General features: G+C 43.1%; 1 protein-coding gene across 1 annotated transcript; it reads left to right on the forward strand.

The window, feature by feature from the left end:
• Positions 1–1,426: 1,426 nt before the first annotated feature.
• PECR (peroxisomal trans-2-enoyl-CoA reductase) lies at positions 1,427–16,926 on the forward strand (the record flags this gene model as incomplete). The annotated part of the gene is given in 6 exon segments (XM_077449652.1): positions 1,427–1,586; positions 6,997–7,130; positions 8,519–8,684; positions 12,084–12,165; positions 14,099–14,195; positions 16,819–16,926. Coding segments are annotated over 6 exon segments (699 nt in total), but the record flags the coding sequence as incomplete, so codon positions are not given.
• Between the last annotated feature and the right edge of the window lie 683 nt (positions 16,927–17,609).

Raw genomic sequence — 17,609 nt, forward strand, 5'->3', positions numbered from 1 at the left:
ACAGTGCCCCCTGTGGCCACACTGAACATCTCGCAGTCCAGTCAGACTGATGCAGAGGTCCAATTTAGAACAAATAAACCCAAACCAAACTACAGTTTAAGCAAAGTTTAACTTTGAAAAACGCATAGGGGGGGCTCTTCAGGAACTACCAATACACACACATATATATATATATATATATATATATATATATATATATATATATATATATATATATATATATATATATATATATATATATATATATATATATATATATATATATATATATATATATATATATATACATAGCCCCCAACTGTCCCTGTTTTCAAGGGACTGTCCCTGATTTGGAGCAATGTCCCTCATTACTCCTCATTTTGGTCTGATCTATATAGATGTATATAAATTGCACTTTTTTTTAATCAAAAATTTTTCCCATTGCTAAATCTTTCATCCAAATCGCTACATTTGTAAATGTCAAAAGCCAATATAAAGGAATAGTAGGGGTAAAAAAAAGCACTTGTGGGTTTAAACAATCTTGTTTTTTTTTTTTTTGTACAATTGTCCTTTAAGGGGGCGTGGCAAGGGGTGTGTCCTATGCCTGCATACTTTTGCTGATAGGTGTCCCTCATTTCCATCTCAAAAAATTGGGAGGTGTGTACATATATATATATATGATAGATAGAATTTTTTTGAAACTCAAGAAAAGGTTGGTATGGTGGATCAATAAATTACAGTCTATTCATCCCAATGGAATTAATAGGGACTATGATCTGTATTTATTCTTATAAAATGTATTTGGGATTATAGAATTAGATTTTTCTCCCTCAGGTTCTATGGTAACGATATGAAACTTGGAACTGGGAAATTTTGCTGAAGATGAATACATGGACACATAGGTTGCTGATATAACAATATTGATAATTGATATTATTTGCGGACAGTCATTTCTGTGGAGGAAGGAGTGGGATAGCTTGACTTTTTCGCAGTCTTCTCCCTCTTGGCCCCTTCAGCAATCATTGTTCATTTAGATATATGTATGAAGTTGGTTTAGTCTGTGATGTTTGATCATTGACATTTAGTATTGATTTATCTGTGTTTTTGTGTAGGATTGTGGAGTTAACTTCCCTTCATTTATAGAGATAGAGACACATATATATATATTTATAGAGCTATCTATCTATATTACACTGGTAGAGCCAGTGTACAGGAGTGGGGCGTGGCCTGCAGGGGGTAGGCGGTGTGGTACAGCCAGAGTCCAGAAGAGAGGGGCGGGACATACAGAGTGGGCGGTGCGGTGTGGTACAGGGGAAGGGCGGCGCGCTCAGTGGAAATAAGAAGGTGGGCGGGGCCTGCCTGGTAGTAGGCGTGAAGCGTTAGGTGGTGGGCGGGGTTGGCACGGCAGTAGGCAGGAGAGGGGCAAAGTGAAGCTCCTCCCCCGTGTGTAAGATCCGGGTGAGGTGTGGGCGGAGTCAGAGGGCGGAGTCTGGTCATGGCTGCACGCAGTGTGTTCGTCCCGGGACTGTTCGGGGACAAGGTGGCCATAGTGACCGGAGGGGGCACCGGGATCGGGAAGGCCATCGCCGGCGAGCTGCTGGGACTGGGTATGTCAGTGTCTTCCCAGAGATCTCTCTGCTGATGAGGAGGGAATGCTGGGACTTGGGTAGTTTTCCAGTAAATAAGTTGGCACAGGACACGTGACTTGGGGTCTGGGTGAGAGGTCATGTGACTTGGGGTCTGGGTGAGAGGTCATGTGACTTGGGGTCTGGGTGACAGGTCATGTGACTTGGGGTCTGGGTGACAGGACACGTGGCTTGGGGTCTGGGTGAGAGGTCATGTGACTTGGGGTCTGGGTGACAGGTCATGTGACTTGGGGTCTGGGTGAGAGGACACGTGGCTTGGGGTCTGGGTGAGAGGACACGTGGCTTGGGGTCTGGGTGAGAGGACACGTGGCTTGGGGTCTGGGTGAGAGGACACGTGGCTTGGGGTCTGGGTGACGGGACGCGTGGCTTGGGGTCTGGGTGACGGGACGCGTGGCTTGGGGTCTGGGTGACGGGACGCGTGGCTTGGGGTCTGGGTGACGGGACGCGTGGCTTGGGGTCTGGGTGACGGGACGCGTGGCTTGGGGTCTGGGTGACGGGACACGTGGCTTGGGGTCTGGGTGACGGGACGCGTGGCTTGGGGTCTGGGTGACGGGACGCGTGGCTTGGGGTCTGGGTGACGGGACACGTGGCTTGGGGTCTGGGTGACGGGACGCGTGGCTTGGGGTCTGGGTGAAGGGACGCGTGGCTTGGGGTCTGGGTGAAGGGACGCGTGGCTTGGGGTCTGGGTGAGAGGTCACATGACTTGGGGTCTGGGTGAGAGGTCACATGACTTGGGGTCTGGGTGAGAGGTCACATGACTTGGGGTCTGGGTGAGAGGTCACATGACTTGGGGTCTGGGTGAGAGGTCACATGACTTGGGGTCTGGGTGAGAGGTCACATGACTTGGGGTCTGGGCGAGAGGTCACGTAACTTGGGGTCTGGGTGACAGGACACGTGGCTTGGGGTCTGGGTGAGGGGTCACGTGACTTGGGGTCTGGGTGAGAGGACACGTGGCTTGGGGTCTGGGTGAGGGGTCACGTGACTTGGGGTCTGGGTGAGAGGTCACGTGACTTGGGGTCTGGGTGAGGGGTCACGTGACTTGGGGTCTGGGTGAGAGGTCACGTGACTTGGGGTCTGGGTGAGAGATCACGTGACTTGGGGCCTGGTTGACAGGTCGTGTGACTTGGGGCCTGGGTGACAGGTCGTGTGACTTGGGGCCTGGGTGAGAGGTCATGTGACTTGGGGTCTGGGTGACAGGTCGTGTGACTTGGGGCCTGGGTGAGAGGTCATGTGACTTGGGGTCTGGGTGACAGGTCATGTGACTTGGGGCCTGGGAGAAGGACATTCTGGGACTAGTAGTTCTCCAGAACATAAGTTGATACAGGTCATGTGACTCAGTATCTAGATGACAGACATCATGGGGTATATATATCTGCAGCAGGACATGGGCAGGTACAGGTCATGTGACTCAGGATGTAGCTGGCAGGTGATGCTGGGACGTAGTTCTCTAGGACATGAGCAGGCACAGGTTATGTGACTCAATATCTGGATGACAGACATCATGGGGCATATATAAGTGAAGGACATGTATGGGTCATGTGACTTGTGGGCTGGGTGACAGGGCATGCTGGGACTTGTAGTTCCCCTGGACATGAGCAGGCACAGGTCACCCGACTCCGGATTTCAGTTCTCAGGTCCCAGAATTGGTATCTGCAGGCTGATTGGCCCAGGCGGTGGGGGATGGTGGGTGTGTGGTGGATGATCTGCCTACACAGAGAGGACTACCATTGGACGCTATGTGGCGATGTAAATAACGTTAATTAAATCTGCCGGTGATTCGGTGGTTGTCTGTGCTGCCCTTTTGGGTCCCCACTCATCAGATAAAATCAAGGGTTCCAAAACCTATGCAGCAGCTGGAAGACGCACACACCCTGCCCCTTACTGACAATAGAGCAGGGTGGGTGCGTCTTCCAGCTGCTGCATAGGTGCTGATGGGTATCCAGTGAGGAGGATAGGAAAACCCTGCCAATAGGATATACCTAACCACGCGAAGGACAGCAACCATTGTTTTTACAGGCTCTTTTATTGGCTTTATCTGGTGAGTGGGGACCCAGGAGAGGAGCACAGACAATCACTGAATTTTGCACGTCAGATTTAATGAACTTTATTTTATAATCACTCTGTTGGCACATGAAGTCACCAGTAATGCATGGCATGCGTTCACTTATATTTTGATGGACTTTTATGATATTTGATAACATTGTATGCACTTATTTGCACTTTAGTTGCACAGGAACAGCACTTTAGTTGATTACAAGTATGTATGATATATATATATATATATATATATATATATATATATATATATATATATATATATATATAGATATATATATATATATATATATATATATACACAGGAGCAGCGCTGAGTACTAAATTTCTTTTTCAACTTTCTAGGGGTATTTTACCCTTTTCACAGCAGCAGCCCTAAGATATATATAATTTTTTTTTCGTTTATATTAATAATTTTTCCTCCTATATTATTTATTTTCATAGCGAGGGTCTGTAATTATAATTTTTTCATTTAATTCATGTGCCTAGGAACCCCTGAGATCAGTGTACTTCCTGTGCCTAGGCACCCCGCCATCAGTGTTCTTCCTGTGTCTAGGCACTCCTGATAGTGTACTTCCTGTGCTTAGGCACCCTTGATTTCAGTGTACTTCCTGTGCTTAGGCACCCTTGATTTCAGTGTACTTCCTGTGCTTAGGCACCCTTGATTTCAGTGTACTTCCTGTGCTTAGGCACCCTTGATTTCCCATGATCCTGTGTGCTTTCTGTGCCTAGGCACCCCTGATCCTGTGTGCTTTCTGTGCCTAGGCACCCCTGATCCTGTGTGCTTTCTGTGCCTAGGCACCCCTGATATTAGTGTACCTTCCTGTGCCTAGGCATCCCTGATATCAGTGTACCTTCTGTGCCTAGGCACTCCTGATATCAATGCAGCTTCCTGTGCCTAGGCACCCATATTAGTGTACTTTCTGTGCCTAGGAACTACTGTTGTGTAGCTTCATAATTCTATATGTGCAGTGTGAGATCATCTAAGGCACCGCTGCCTCTGACTGCCAGTCTCAGGAGATTTGGTGATGTCAGTATTGTGCTGCTCACTGTTCTTCTTGCTGAAGGAGAAGCTGCAGCTGAAGAGATGCATTGTAAGGATCTCCCTGCTTCTACTATATCCATTCTGTGGATCTGTGCTTCCTCCATCTCTCCTGCTGATTCTACATGATTCCCACAGCAGCCACCAGGGGGCAGCCTTTACATGTGAAAGGAAAGCCCTGCCCCTCTACCAAGTTTCCCATGCAGCCCCTCCAGTGGTCAGATCAGATCAGTACACTGTTCAGGATCTGACCAATCAGAATCACTCTGCTCTGTCCTGGAAGCACTGCACAGTGAAGAGGGAGAAGAGCGGGGGATCTCCAATCCCCAGACTGCTACATGTGCATGTCAGCTCAACATTCCTGGAGATGAGTACAGGCAGACACCCGGGGGATGGTGTTCACCTTTGCTCATTCAATAAATATTTATTGAAGTTACAGAAGTACAAGTGTCAGCAGATACAGGTACATAGGAAACTAACATAACGCATAACATGACGTAACATGTCGGGGGGGCAATAACATAGGCAAGTGGTTAAGCTCTGGCCCTACGCGCTATCTGCCACTTTTACCCCCTTCCTGCCCAGGCCTTATTTTCTGTCACTCTTTGAATGACAATTGCGCGGTCATGCTACACTGTAACCATATGACAGTTTTAGAATTTTTCTCACACAAATAGAGCTTTCTTTGGGTGGCATTTATCACCGCTGGGGTTTTTTTTTTTTTTTTTTGCTGAATAAACCAAGGAAAAAAAAAGACACTTTTTTGGGGGAAAAAAAAGCATTTTTCTTAATTTCTGTTATAAAATTTTGCTAATAAATAATCTTCCTTCATAAATTCAGGCCAAAATGTATTCTGCTACATTTCTTTGGTGAGAATAACCCAAATCAGTGTTTATAACTTTCCTACAAACGAAATAATAGAGTCCACAAACTATTATATATATATATATATATATATATATATATATATATATATATATATATATATATATATATATATATATATATATATATATATATATATATATATATATATATATATATATATATATATATATATATATATATATATATATATATATATGCCATGACACTACAAATATCCCCCCCAAGTGACCCCTTTTTGGAAAGTACACAGTCCAAGGTATTTAGTAAGAGGCAAGTTTTTTGAAGTAGTATTTTTTATTTTTTTTTGGTCATAATGTTTTGGAAAATAAATTAAAAAATAAAATCACATATATTTTATTAATTTTTTTCCTTTTACAATAATTTTTTTATTGTAATGTTTATTGTAATATTTTCAAACAAAATATGTACACAAATAATGAATTTCATATAATAGTGTAAACTTTCACAAATATATTGTCAATTCAGAAAAGAATAGGTGCGTGTCAATTCCGCAAATAAATTGTAATCTGTATATATATATATAATCTCAATAGATGTCATCAGTATTGACATATCTAACAGACGTGGATTCTAATAAAAATACATAATACTTATCAAAACAAAAGAGGATAAATTTATCATCTAGTTATCATAGAGAAATATCACATTGGATCTAACTAAGACTTTAGGTAAGTAATTTTTTTTTTTATATATATTTATTTATTATTTAAAAAAAGAAAAAAAAAGTCTTTCACATTTAACTTTTTTTAATTTTTTTTTACAAACGGTCACCAGTGCAGTACAGTTTCATCATATGACTGATCAGGGATACAGACTGGTGACAGTATGTAAAATAATACATTTAAAAAAATATATATATATTTTTTTTTTTTGGACACACTGTGACCAGAGCAATACAGCATTACCAAAGTTACATTGTACCACTCCAAGGAAGTGATCAGGATTTATTTTTCACACATTATGATTGTTTTTACCAGTAAATTTCATTGGTATAAGCAACCATTTTTACTGAATGAAATTGATTAATTCAGCTTGTATTGTGAGTAGCTGTGATTGGCCTGGTCTGTACCATGTAATAACTGTGACCAATCACAGCTATCAACTCAATGAATGGCATAAATGGAAGCCATCCATTGTCTACAGTTGTCATGTGATTGGCCGGTACACTGATCAGTCATCGAGATCTGTAACCCCCCACCCGCTCTCAGATGCAAATTGTGCGCACACCACCGATCTGATATTCCGGAGAGTTGATGAGAGATCCAGTATGTGAAATGGAAATTTTTTTTTCTGTTACTAAAGCCGTCATGGAGGTGATTTCCTGTCTTGTGCAGTGTAAGAATTATCGCCATTTCTCATTCGCAGGCTGCAATGTGGTCATCGCCTCCCGGAAACTGGACCGGCTAAAAGAAGCAGCCGAGGATCTGGTCTCCAAAATCTCCCCGGAAAACCCGTCCGCAGTGACTGCGCTTCAGTGCAACATCCGCCGAGAGGAAGAGGTGCGAGAATGTTCGAAAATGTCATTTTTCTGACACTAGATCGTCTTGACAGTTCAACTCTATGATTCATGTCACTTTTTAACCACTTCAGCCCCGGAAGATTTTAAACCCCCCCCCCCCTTCCTGACCAGAGCACTTTTTGCGATTCGGCACTGCGTCGATTTAACTGACAATTGTGCGGACATGTGACGTGGCTCCCAAACAAAATTGATGTCCTTTTTTTTTTTTCTCCCACAAATAGAGCTTTCTTTTGGTGGTACTTGATCACCTCTGCGTTTTTTATTTTTTGCGCTATAAACAAAAAAGAGCGTAAATTTTAAAAAAAACGCATTATATTTTACTTTTTGCTATAATAAATATCCCCCAAAAATATATAAAAAAAAAAAAAACAATTATACCGCTATGGTCCGATTCTGCAGACGGAGGAAAATCTTAAACAGATAAACAGAGCGATCCCCACTGAACAAGCGGATCATTACGGATCCGTGCCGTGTGAAAGGGGCCTAATTGGAATAAAAGTGTTGTTTTTTTATTTATTTTTATTTTTTTATTTTTAAAGAACAGTATAAAAATAAAGAATAAAAGGTAAAATAAATAAGGAAAAGAAAAAAAAAAAACATTTTTAAATGCGCCGTCACGCCAAGCTCACGTGCAGAAGCGAACACATATAAGTAGCGGCTGCATATGAAAACTGTGTTCAAAGCACGCATGTGAGGTATCGCCATGATCGGTAGAATGAGAGCGATAATTCTAGCTGTAGACCTCCTCTGTAACTGTAATTTTTTAAACGTGGCTTATGGAGATTTTTAAGGGTAAAAGTTTGTCGCCATTACACGAGCAGGCACAATTTTGAAGCGTGACATGTTGGGTATCAATTTACTCGGCGTAACATTATCTTTCACAATATAAAAAAAAAAAAAATTGGGCTAAGTTTACTGTTGTCTTATTTTTTTAATTAAAAAAAGTGTATTTTATAAAAAAAAAAGTGCGCTTGTAAGACCGCTGCGCAAATGCGGCGTAACAAAAAGTATTGCAATGACCGCCATTTTATTCTTCAGTGTGTTAGAAAAAAATATATATAATGTTTGGGGGTTCTAAGTAATTTTCTAGCAAAAAAAAAAAAAGATATGTTGAAAAATAGGCCCGGTCCTTAAGCGGTTAAAATGCATTGAAAACACAGCAAGAATAATAATACACCCAATAATACACCCGTGTTACGTTTTTAATGCATTTTTTCAGTCACATGACCTATGAAAAACACAGGTGTTTTCTGCAGCCATTATCTGCACTTAAATTATTCGGCCAATAATTTTTTCGGAAGACGAAATTTCGGTGCATCGCTGTTTACAATGTCGGCTGACTATTTCCCTCTTTGTTCCTGAATGCAGGTGGAGTCTCTGGTTGAAGCTACATTGAAGAAATACGGTCGGATTGACTTCCTGGTGAACAACGGCGGCGGACAGTTCCCATCTCCCAGCGAAGCGATATCCGCCAAAGGATGGAATGCGGTGATCGACACCAACCTGACTGGAACCTTCTACTGCTGCAAAGCCGGTATGTGGGGGGCACAGCAGCAGAGAGATGAGGTGTGCTTGGGGGGGGAGTTCTTGGATGGACACCGTCTCTGCAACATCGCCCCCTGGTGACCCACAGGAGAACAGCATTCTAAGCTCCATAGATATCCTGTCATCCCTAATGCCGCGTACACACGACCGGACTTTTCGACAGCAAAGGTCCGACGGAACGCATCCATCGGACAATTCGATCGTGTGTGGGCTCCATCGGACCTTTACTGTCCAAAAATCTGAGGGACTTTAGAAATAGAACATGTTTAAAAATTTTCAGCCGGAACTCCACTGGACCCAGTTCCTATCGAGAAATCCGTTCGTGTGTATGCTGGTCCGACAGACCAAAACCAACGCTAGGGCAGCTATTGGCTACTGGCTATGAACTTCCTTATTCTAGTCCTGTCGTACGTCATCACGGTCGAATCCATCAGACTTTGGCGTGATTGTGTGTGGCCAAGTCCGCTCATTCAGGAAAGTACACCGGAACTCCACCGAAAGTCAGTCGGGAAGAACGTCGGACCTAGTCCATTGAAAAGTCCGGTCGTGTGTAGGTGGCATTAGAGAGGGTCACGTTGATCGGGGAAAAAAACATGGATTCCATGCAATGGGGCACATATGCATTTTACTCTTTTTCAGGAGCAGCTTGGAGCATTCTGCTTTTCTGTAGAATTCCCCCCCCCCCCCCAAAAAAAAACACATACCACTCCCTTGGAGTCTGGTATGGATCTTAAGGGGGTACACCATTAAAAGAAAAAATTCTTCGGTCCCCCATGAAATTCATGCCCGACCCCTTGGGTCTGATATGGATTTCACATAGAGAAAAAGGGTCGGAACTTTAAATGAGGTGTCTATATTGTAGCTAATCTAAGGAGTCAAAGTAAAACATGAACAAGTATTTGTTTGCCATGATTGAGTAGGTACATGGCAGACAATACATGCAATAATGGCACATAAAATAACAAATCATGTATCCAAAAACATTTACATGTTAAAAAATATGAATAGAATATACAATAGTATTGTCCTCAATAATAAAAATCGTTGTAATATGACAGTTATAATCCACGGCAAGACCATGTGGGTATGTATACATTGCATCTAGGTTAGGCCCGACGCGTTTCATGGGATCTATCCAATCATCAGGGGCGGATGCATAATACATCTATAAAAAGAGGTTAATATATCAACATCAACCATTCGTGGACAAGAAATGAACATACATACAGGGAGGATAAGGTAGTCATCCCTGGAAAACTCACGTATCTGCTTAGTGTGAAACAAACACACCGCCGGGGTGCTAGGTTTTATAGAGGACCTCGTGTAAGAAAATAAAGTGTTGGGGTCCCTTTAAAAATCGATGCCAGGCCCTTAACCTGAGCATGCGGGGGGGGGGGATGAGGGGCGATTTTTATTGAGCCACACGCCCTCAACATGCAGGGTTACCTTATCAGGGGATTCCTGGCCATGTGCGTGAATGGGGCAATAACTTAGCTGGTTGTTAACCACTTCACGCCTGCACTATATCCTAAAGACGGGTGCCGTGCGGGCCTAAAATGACAGGGGGACGTACATGGACGTCCTCCGGTTCTCATGCTTCCTGCGTGCCTGGCTTTGTGATCGCCAAATCCTTGGGACTGGGCTGATCACAGATCGGAGTAAGGGGCCAATCTTATTTTTTTCCTTATCCTTTATTGCATCTCAGTGCTACCGATCTTTCTGCAGCCACTTCATCTCTACACTCGTTCCACTCATCTACATAGCAGGGTGGTGTTCCTGGTGGCAACAGCAAGGGGCCACATCTGTTTAACCACTTCAACCCCCAGAGGATTTGGCTGGCCAATAACCAGGGCACTTTTAGCGATTCGCCACTGCGTCGCTTTGACAATTGTGCGATGTGGCTCCCGAACAAAAGTAACGTCTTTTTTATTTTTTCCCCACAAATAAAGCTTTCTTTTGGTGGTATTTGATCACCTCTTCGCTTTGAAATCCCCCAAAAATATATAAAAAAAATTTTTTCCCCCTCAGTTTAGGCCGATACGTATTCTTCTACATATTGTTCGTTAAAAAAAATCACAATAAGCATTTTATTGATTGGTTTGCGAAAAAGTTATAGCGTCTACAAAATAGGGTATAGTTGTATGGCATTTGTATTAATATATAAATATAATTTTTTTTTTTTAAATGGCGGCGATCAGCGATTTTTATCATGACTGCAACATTATGGCGGACACATCCGACTTTTTTTTTTTGCTAGTAATGGCAACGAGCAGTGATTTTTATTGTGACTGCGACATTGTGGCAGACACATCGGAAATGTTTGGTGCTATTTTGGGACCATTCACATTTATACAGCGATCAGTGCGATTAAAAAAAAGCATTGATTACTGTGTAAATGTGGCTGGCAGTGAAGGGGTTAACCACTAGGTGGCGCTGTAGGGGTTGAGTGTGTCCTAGGGAGTGATTCTAACTGTGGGAGGGAGGGGCTGTGTGTGACACATCACTGATCATCGCTCCCGATCACAGGGAGCTATGATCGGTGTCACTAGGCAGAACGGGTAGATGATTGTTTTCATTGGCATCTCCCCCGTTCTCCCTCTCCGTGAAGCGATCGCGGCTATCCCCGCGGAAATCGAGTCTGCGGGACCTGCTGACGGACTAGTTGAGCTCGCAGTGGGCATGCGCACCCCGCTAGCCAAGCCTCGCGAGATCATGTACAATAACGTGATTTCGCGCAGCGGATCCAACCTGCCGCCGTAAAAACAGCGGCGGCTGGTCCGCAAGCCGTTAATGTGTGTTGAAACGACCGCTTTAAGCTGGTCATACATATACAATTTTTCATCTGCCATTTCCTTTAGTTTTACAGTCAACTGTGTAGTGCAAGGGGCCTGCCTGATTGCTTAAAGATTGATAGTGCTCGGGTGTGACTTCATATTTATATGGTTTTGGTAAATCCTAAAGGTAAGTCGTACGTCAATATTTTGTATTTTGCACCCCAGATGTTTTGGAACTACATTTCCCATGATGCTCTGGCACTCTGCAGTGTAGTGGAGCATCATGGGAAATGTGGTTCCAAAACATCTGGGGTGCCAAGGTTCGCCATCACTGGCCTAGCCTTAGTCTCCACCAGAAGCCCATGTGACAGGGTGACAACACAGGAACACATTTGGGAGACGGGAACAGAGCGTTGTCACCCTATAGGAGAAAGTGCCTGGGAAAAAAGGACGCTCATGGCAGGATCACCAGGGATTATATTAGAGAACGCTGCATATTTAAAAAAAAGATTGAAAATTACTTTTGAAAAGATGCTTTTTAAAGCTTCTTTTGAGATTTTAGTGATCGGGTTTACGTTTTACTTGAATAATTACTGACATTTGTCCCTGTTTAGTGTACAACGCCTGGATGAGGGACCATGGCGGAGCCATTGTGAATATTGTGGCAGACATGTGGAAGGGCTTTCCTGGAATGTCGTAAGTGTACATTTTCTCTGAATATTATACACCGTCCAATAAATCTGTATACCACCCCTCCTACAGTATATCCTGCTTGGAGGTGCAGTCACTTGCTTTGCTTGCTTTTGGTTTAATATAATAGATTTTTTTTTTTTTTTGGGGGTAATTTTATGTGTTTAGGGATGTGAGTTTTAAATTTTTTACTATGTACAAAATTACCTTTTCTTTTCTCATGGGGGACAAAGTATCCCTGCGCTCAAATCCTATTAGCTTGTACATGTATTTGAACTATCGGGTGCTAAAGGGGTGTGACTACGCAATTGGCCAGCTTAAAGTGGTGTTGCACATAAAAAACAAACAAAAAAAAAAAGAAATTCACCAAAATTCCTAAAAAAATAAATAAAAAAAGATAAAAATTTGGAAAAAATATATTTTTTAACTCGCCTCTAAATGAATGTTGCTAGGGGGTGCCTCGTAGTCTGCCTCCTTCAGTGCCCGGGCTCCTGACGTCACTTCCCCTCGGTGCAGGAAGGGCTCAGCTCTGCCCCCCTAACCTCCTGTCAGTCATCTGGGACACGTGACAGGTCCCAGATGACTGCGCGGCCAATCGCGGCGCTACTCATGCATGCACAGTGGGTGCCCTGCTGTGAAGCCACAGCCGGGTGCCCACAGTTAGAATGCCGGCGCTTGCCCTTTTAAGAAGCGGTTTTCGGGCGCGTGCGCGCCCACTGCGAGCTCCGTGAGTGTGATCGCGGGTCCCGCAGACTCGATGTCCGCAGAGATACCCGTGATTAGGGATGAGCTCAGGCGTGTTCGCATGGAACACGTGCAGAGCCCGCCAGGAAGTGAGTGCAGCGCTGCGCTAATCACAAGCAGTGAGACATTGCCTTGATGTGTGGCTGCAGAGATCGGGAAATGTCTCACTGCCTGTGATTAGTGAAGCGCTGCACTCACTTCCTGGCGGGCTCTTCACGTGTTCCATGCGAACACGCCTGAGCTCATCCCTACCCGCGATCGTCTCACGGAGAGGAAGAACGGGGAGATGCTGATGTAAACAAGTATTTCCCTGTTCTGCCTAGTGACACTGATCACAGCTCCCTGTAATCGGGAGCGATGATCAGTGTTGTGTCACACATAGCCCCTCCCCCCACAGTTAGAATCACTCCCTAGAACACGCTTAACCCTTACAGCATCACCTAGTGGTTAACCCCTTCACTGCCAGTCACATTTACACAGTAATCAATGCATTTTTAATCACACTTCACACTGTTTGCTGTTTAAATGTGAATGGTCCAAAAATAGAGCCAAAAGTGTCCTACATAATGTCGCAATCACGATAAAAAAATCACTGATCGCCACCATTACTAGTAAGAAAAAATTTACGAAAATGCCATAAAACTATCGGTGCACATCAATGAAAGCGAAAAATTACCTATTTGCTAAATTTTAGAACAAACTATGAACATGATTTTTATTTTATTTTATTTTTTTCCCCAATATTTTCCATTATTATTATTTTTTTTTGTGTAGCAAAAAATAAAAGCCCCTGGCTGTGATTAAATACCACCAGAAAGAAAGAAAGCTCTATTTGTGTGAAAAAATGATACAAATTTAATTTGAGTACAGTGTTGTATGACCGCGCAATTGTCATTCAAAGTGTGTTAGCACTGAAAGCTGAAAATTGGTCTGGGCAGGAGGGGGGTGGGGGTTTAAGTGCCCAGTAAGCAAGTGGTTAAATTGAAGGAGCTAAAGTTCTGACTCAGCGGGGGGGGGGGGGGGGGGATGTTGGACCTCTGCTTCCCCACAGCCTATTATGATATGAAGGTTACATATTTCTGTCATTTTGAAGTTAGTACCTTTTTTTTTTTTTTTTTTTTTTTGAATGTTTTGAATTTCTGTGCAGTTCAGCCATAGCATGGGCTACATATTATTATTATGTTCTCTTCCCCAGGCACACCGGAGCTGCTAGGGCCGCCGTGGACAATCTCACCAAAAGCCTGGCCATAGAATGGGCTCACAGCGGCATCAGGATAAACTCGGTGGCTCCTGTAAGTAACCAGCACCGTCCTCCCTCCTGGCTTTGGCACTTCTTATTATGACAAACGGACAAGACAAACCATATTTTTCTTTATAGCCTGGGGCAGGAGGAAAGGAGGAACGTCATTTGGGAATTCAGTGAAATGTTATTATTAGACATGTGCACTGACAAAAAATGTGTTCAATTTTTGTTATAATTTTTTTTTTTGCTTTATTCTGAACATCATAATTTGGAAATTTGAAAATTGAAAAAATTCGAAAATTTTCATTTTCAAATTTCTGAATTTTGAAATGTGAAAACTCGAAAATCCAGTAAAAAGAGAGAGAAAATCTGTAAAATTCGAAATAATCGCTAACTAATAAGTTTTAGGTATTGGAATTTCCTTTCAAATTTGGCTCTTAGTGAACGTAACGAATACGAATTTATCTGAAGTTAAGAATTATCCAAAATAACGAATGCTGCATCTAAACAAATGGAATGTAACAAATTAATAATAATAAAAAGGTTTTATAATAATATTTATAATTATTATTATTTATTATTAGAGCGTTCCATTCCATTTTCCTAGATGCGGCATTCGTTATTTCAGATCATTCATAACGTCGGATAAATTCGTACTTGTTACGTTCACTAACAGACACATTTCAAGGGAATTGCCAATGCCTATAATTTAATAGCTATCATTTTAGTTATTTCAGAATTTTGGGTTTCCAAATTTGCAGATTTAAATTTTTATTTTCGGATTTACAAATATTCAAAATTCGGAAATTCCAGAAATGTAAAAATTTCGGAATTAAATTAGTTAAAAAATGAATTTGGAACTAAACGAATCGCACGTGTCTATTTATTATTATTCCTGTTAATGGAGAATTGACATGACCACATGGGAGGGAGGGGGGAGTATGCAATCGGCAAAGAATTGCTTGATTTTAATTACTTGCATTAAAAATTGGACGACGGCTCCTCTTGTGCAAGTGCAATGTTTGGAAGATTTGGGAGACAACAATCCATTCAGATTGCACTTCTCTTCCCTAATCAAATCCTTGATGGGAGGATCTTATAGACCAGAGATATGCAATTAACGGACCTCCAGCTGTTGCAGAACTACAAGTCCCATGAGGCATAGCAAGACTCTGACAGCTATAAGCCACACCCAGAGGCAGAGGCATGATGGGACTTGTAGTTTTGCAACAGGTGGAGGTCCGCTAATTGCAGATCCCTGTTATAGGCCAGTGTTTCTCAACTACAGGCCCTCAAGGTGCCCCAACAGGTCGTGTTTACAGGATTTCCCTCAGATGAAACAGCTGTGGGAATTTACTAAGGCAGTGAAACTGATCCAATCACCTGTGCAAAATAATAGAAATCCTGAAAACATGACCTGTTGGGGTGCCTTGAGGACTGCAGTTGAGAAACGCTGTTCTAGACCCTGTATTGAGCCGGCTGTGTTTTTCAAAGATAAATTCACCTTTTAAAAAAAATAATAATAATAATAATGTGCGCATATTCTTTGCAGGTAATATGCATTTAAAAAAAAATTGGGAGCCTTTTAAAGCATTGCACCCATGATCAGTAGATCGTGGTTACAGTGTAGCGTGACCGCGCAGGCATGTACTGGCCATTGGGACTACCAGGAGTTTCCCCGGTGGGCCGATGGCTCAGTGGGCCGCTCAGGCACAGTCCTGGAGCCGCTCCTCTCTGACGGTGAATGATCGTGATTTCACTCCTGTCACCAAGGAGCAGCTGCCGTCACTTTCTGGAGAGAGCATTAGGCTTTCTGCTCCCTCCAGCCTGCAGGGGGAGATAGACAGCTGGCAGGGGGAGATAGACAGCTGGCAGACGTTCCTTCCTCTCTCCCCTTATCACTTGTCACTTACATGACTGGAGTACATGTGAGAGGGAGGACGCACTGATGGGGACACTCTGATGTGAAGGGGGTTGCTGATGGGGACACTCTGATGTGAAGGGGGTTGCTGATGGGGACACTCTGATGTGAAGGGGGTTGCTGATGGGGACACTCTGATGTGAAGGGGGCTGCTGATGGGGACACTCTGATGTGAAGGGGACACTCTGATGTGAAGAGAGCTGCTGATGGGGACACTCTGATGTGAAGGGGTCACACTGATGGGGACACTCTGATGTGAAGGGGGCTGCTGATGGGGACCTTCTGATGTGAAGGGGGCTGCTGATGGGGACACTCTGATGTGAAGGGGGCTGCTGATGGGGACACGCTGATCTGATGGGGACACTCTGATGTGAAGGGGACACTGTGATGTGAAGGGGGTTGCTGATTGGGACACTCTGATGTGAAGGGGACACGCCGATGGGGACACTCTGATGTGAAGTGAGCTGCTGATGGGGACACTCTGATGTGAAGTGAGCTGCTGATGGGGACACTCTGATGTGAAGGGGACATGCTGATGGGGACACTCTGATGTGAAGGGGGCTGCTGATGGGGACACTCTGATATAAGGGGAGTGCTGATGGAGATGAAGTCCAGGGCCAAATTTTTGTCCAGAGAGCACCTCGCATGTTCTGAGGGGCCGTTGGAGGATTTTTTTAAATTTTATTTGCATCTCTCTCCTTATTTTTGTTTGCTCACCGACATCATATTACTTTGTTTTGTTTTTTTACAGGGAACAATCTTCTCACCAACGGCTGCAGAGAATTACGAGTCGGGGGTTTCTATGTTTAAAAACTACATCCCTTATATTCCAGCCAAGAGACTGGGACTGCCTGAAGAGGTATTCCCCCCCCCCCCAACAAAAGACTCACGGCGTCTATTAAAGCTTTATCAGTGTTTGTATTGTCTTAAGCCGGCCATAGATGGATCGAATCTTCATCTATAGGCAGGCTGGTTGTGTTAAAATTGATCCATCGATCAACTTCAGTACAACCAGCCAAATTATATAAGTGGTCTGGTGCCACCAATGACACACCTCCTTCCCTGAAAATGTAGATGGAAAAAAAAAACACAAAACATAGCCCTGGGACTATAAATGAGGTGTACCACAAATGGCCACTAAGTCAGAAGTAAACATAATAAAATTATTTATTAACCACTTTCAGACCGGACCATTTTGCTGGCCAAAGACCAGACCACTTTTTGCGATTCGGCACTGCGTCGCTTTAACTGACAATTGCGTGGTTGTGCGACGTGGCTCCCAAACAAAATTGACGTCCTTTTTTTCCCACAAATAGAGCTTTCTTTTGGTGGTATTTGATCGCCTCTACGGTTTTTATTTTTTGCGCTATAAACAAAAATAGAGCGACAATTTTGAAAAAACGCATTATTTTTTACTTTTTGTTAAAATAAATATCCCCCAAAAATATATAAAAAAACATTTTTTTTCCCTCAGTTTAGGCCGATACGTATTCTTCTACATATTTTTTGGTAAAAAAAAATCGCAATAAGCGATTTATTGAT

This window comes from Lithobates pipiens, unplaced genomic scaffold (genome assembly GCF_037356315.1).
Source record: "Lithobates pipiens isolate NorthernLeopardFrog02 unplaced genomic scaffold, aLitPip1_a1.2 Scaffold_22, whole genome shotgun sequence".
In the NCBI taxonomy this organism is placed as follows: domain Eukaryota; kingdom Metazoa; phylum Chordata; class Amphibia; order Anura; family Ranidae; genus Lithobates; species Lithobates pipiens.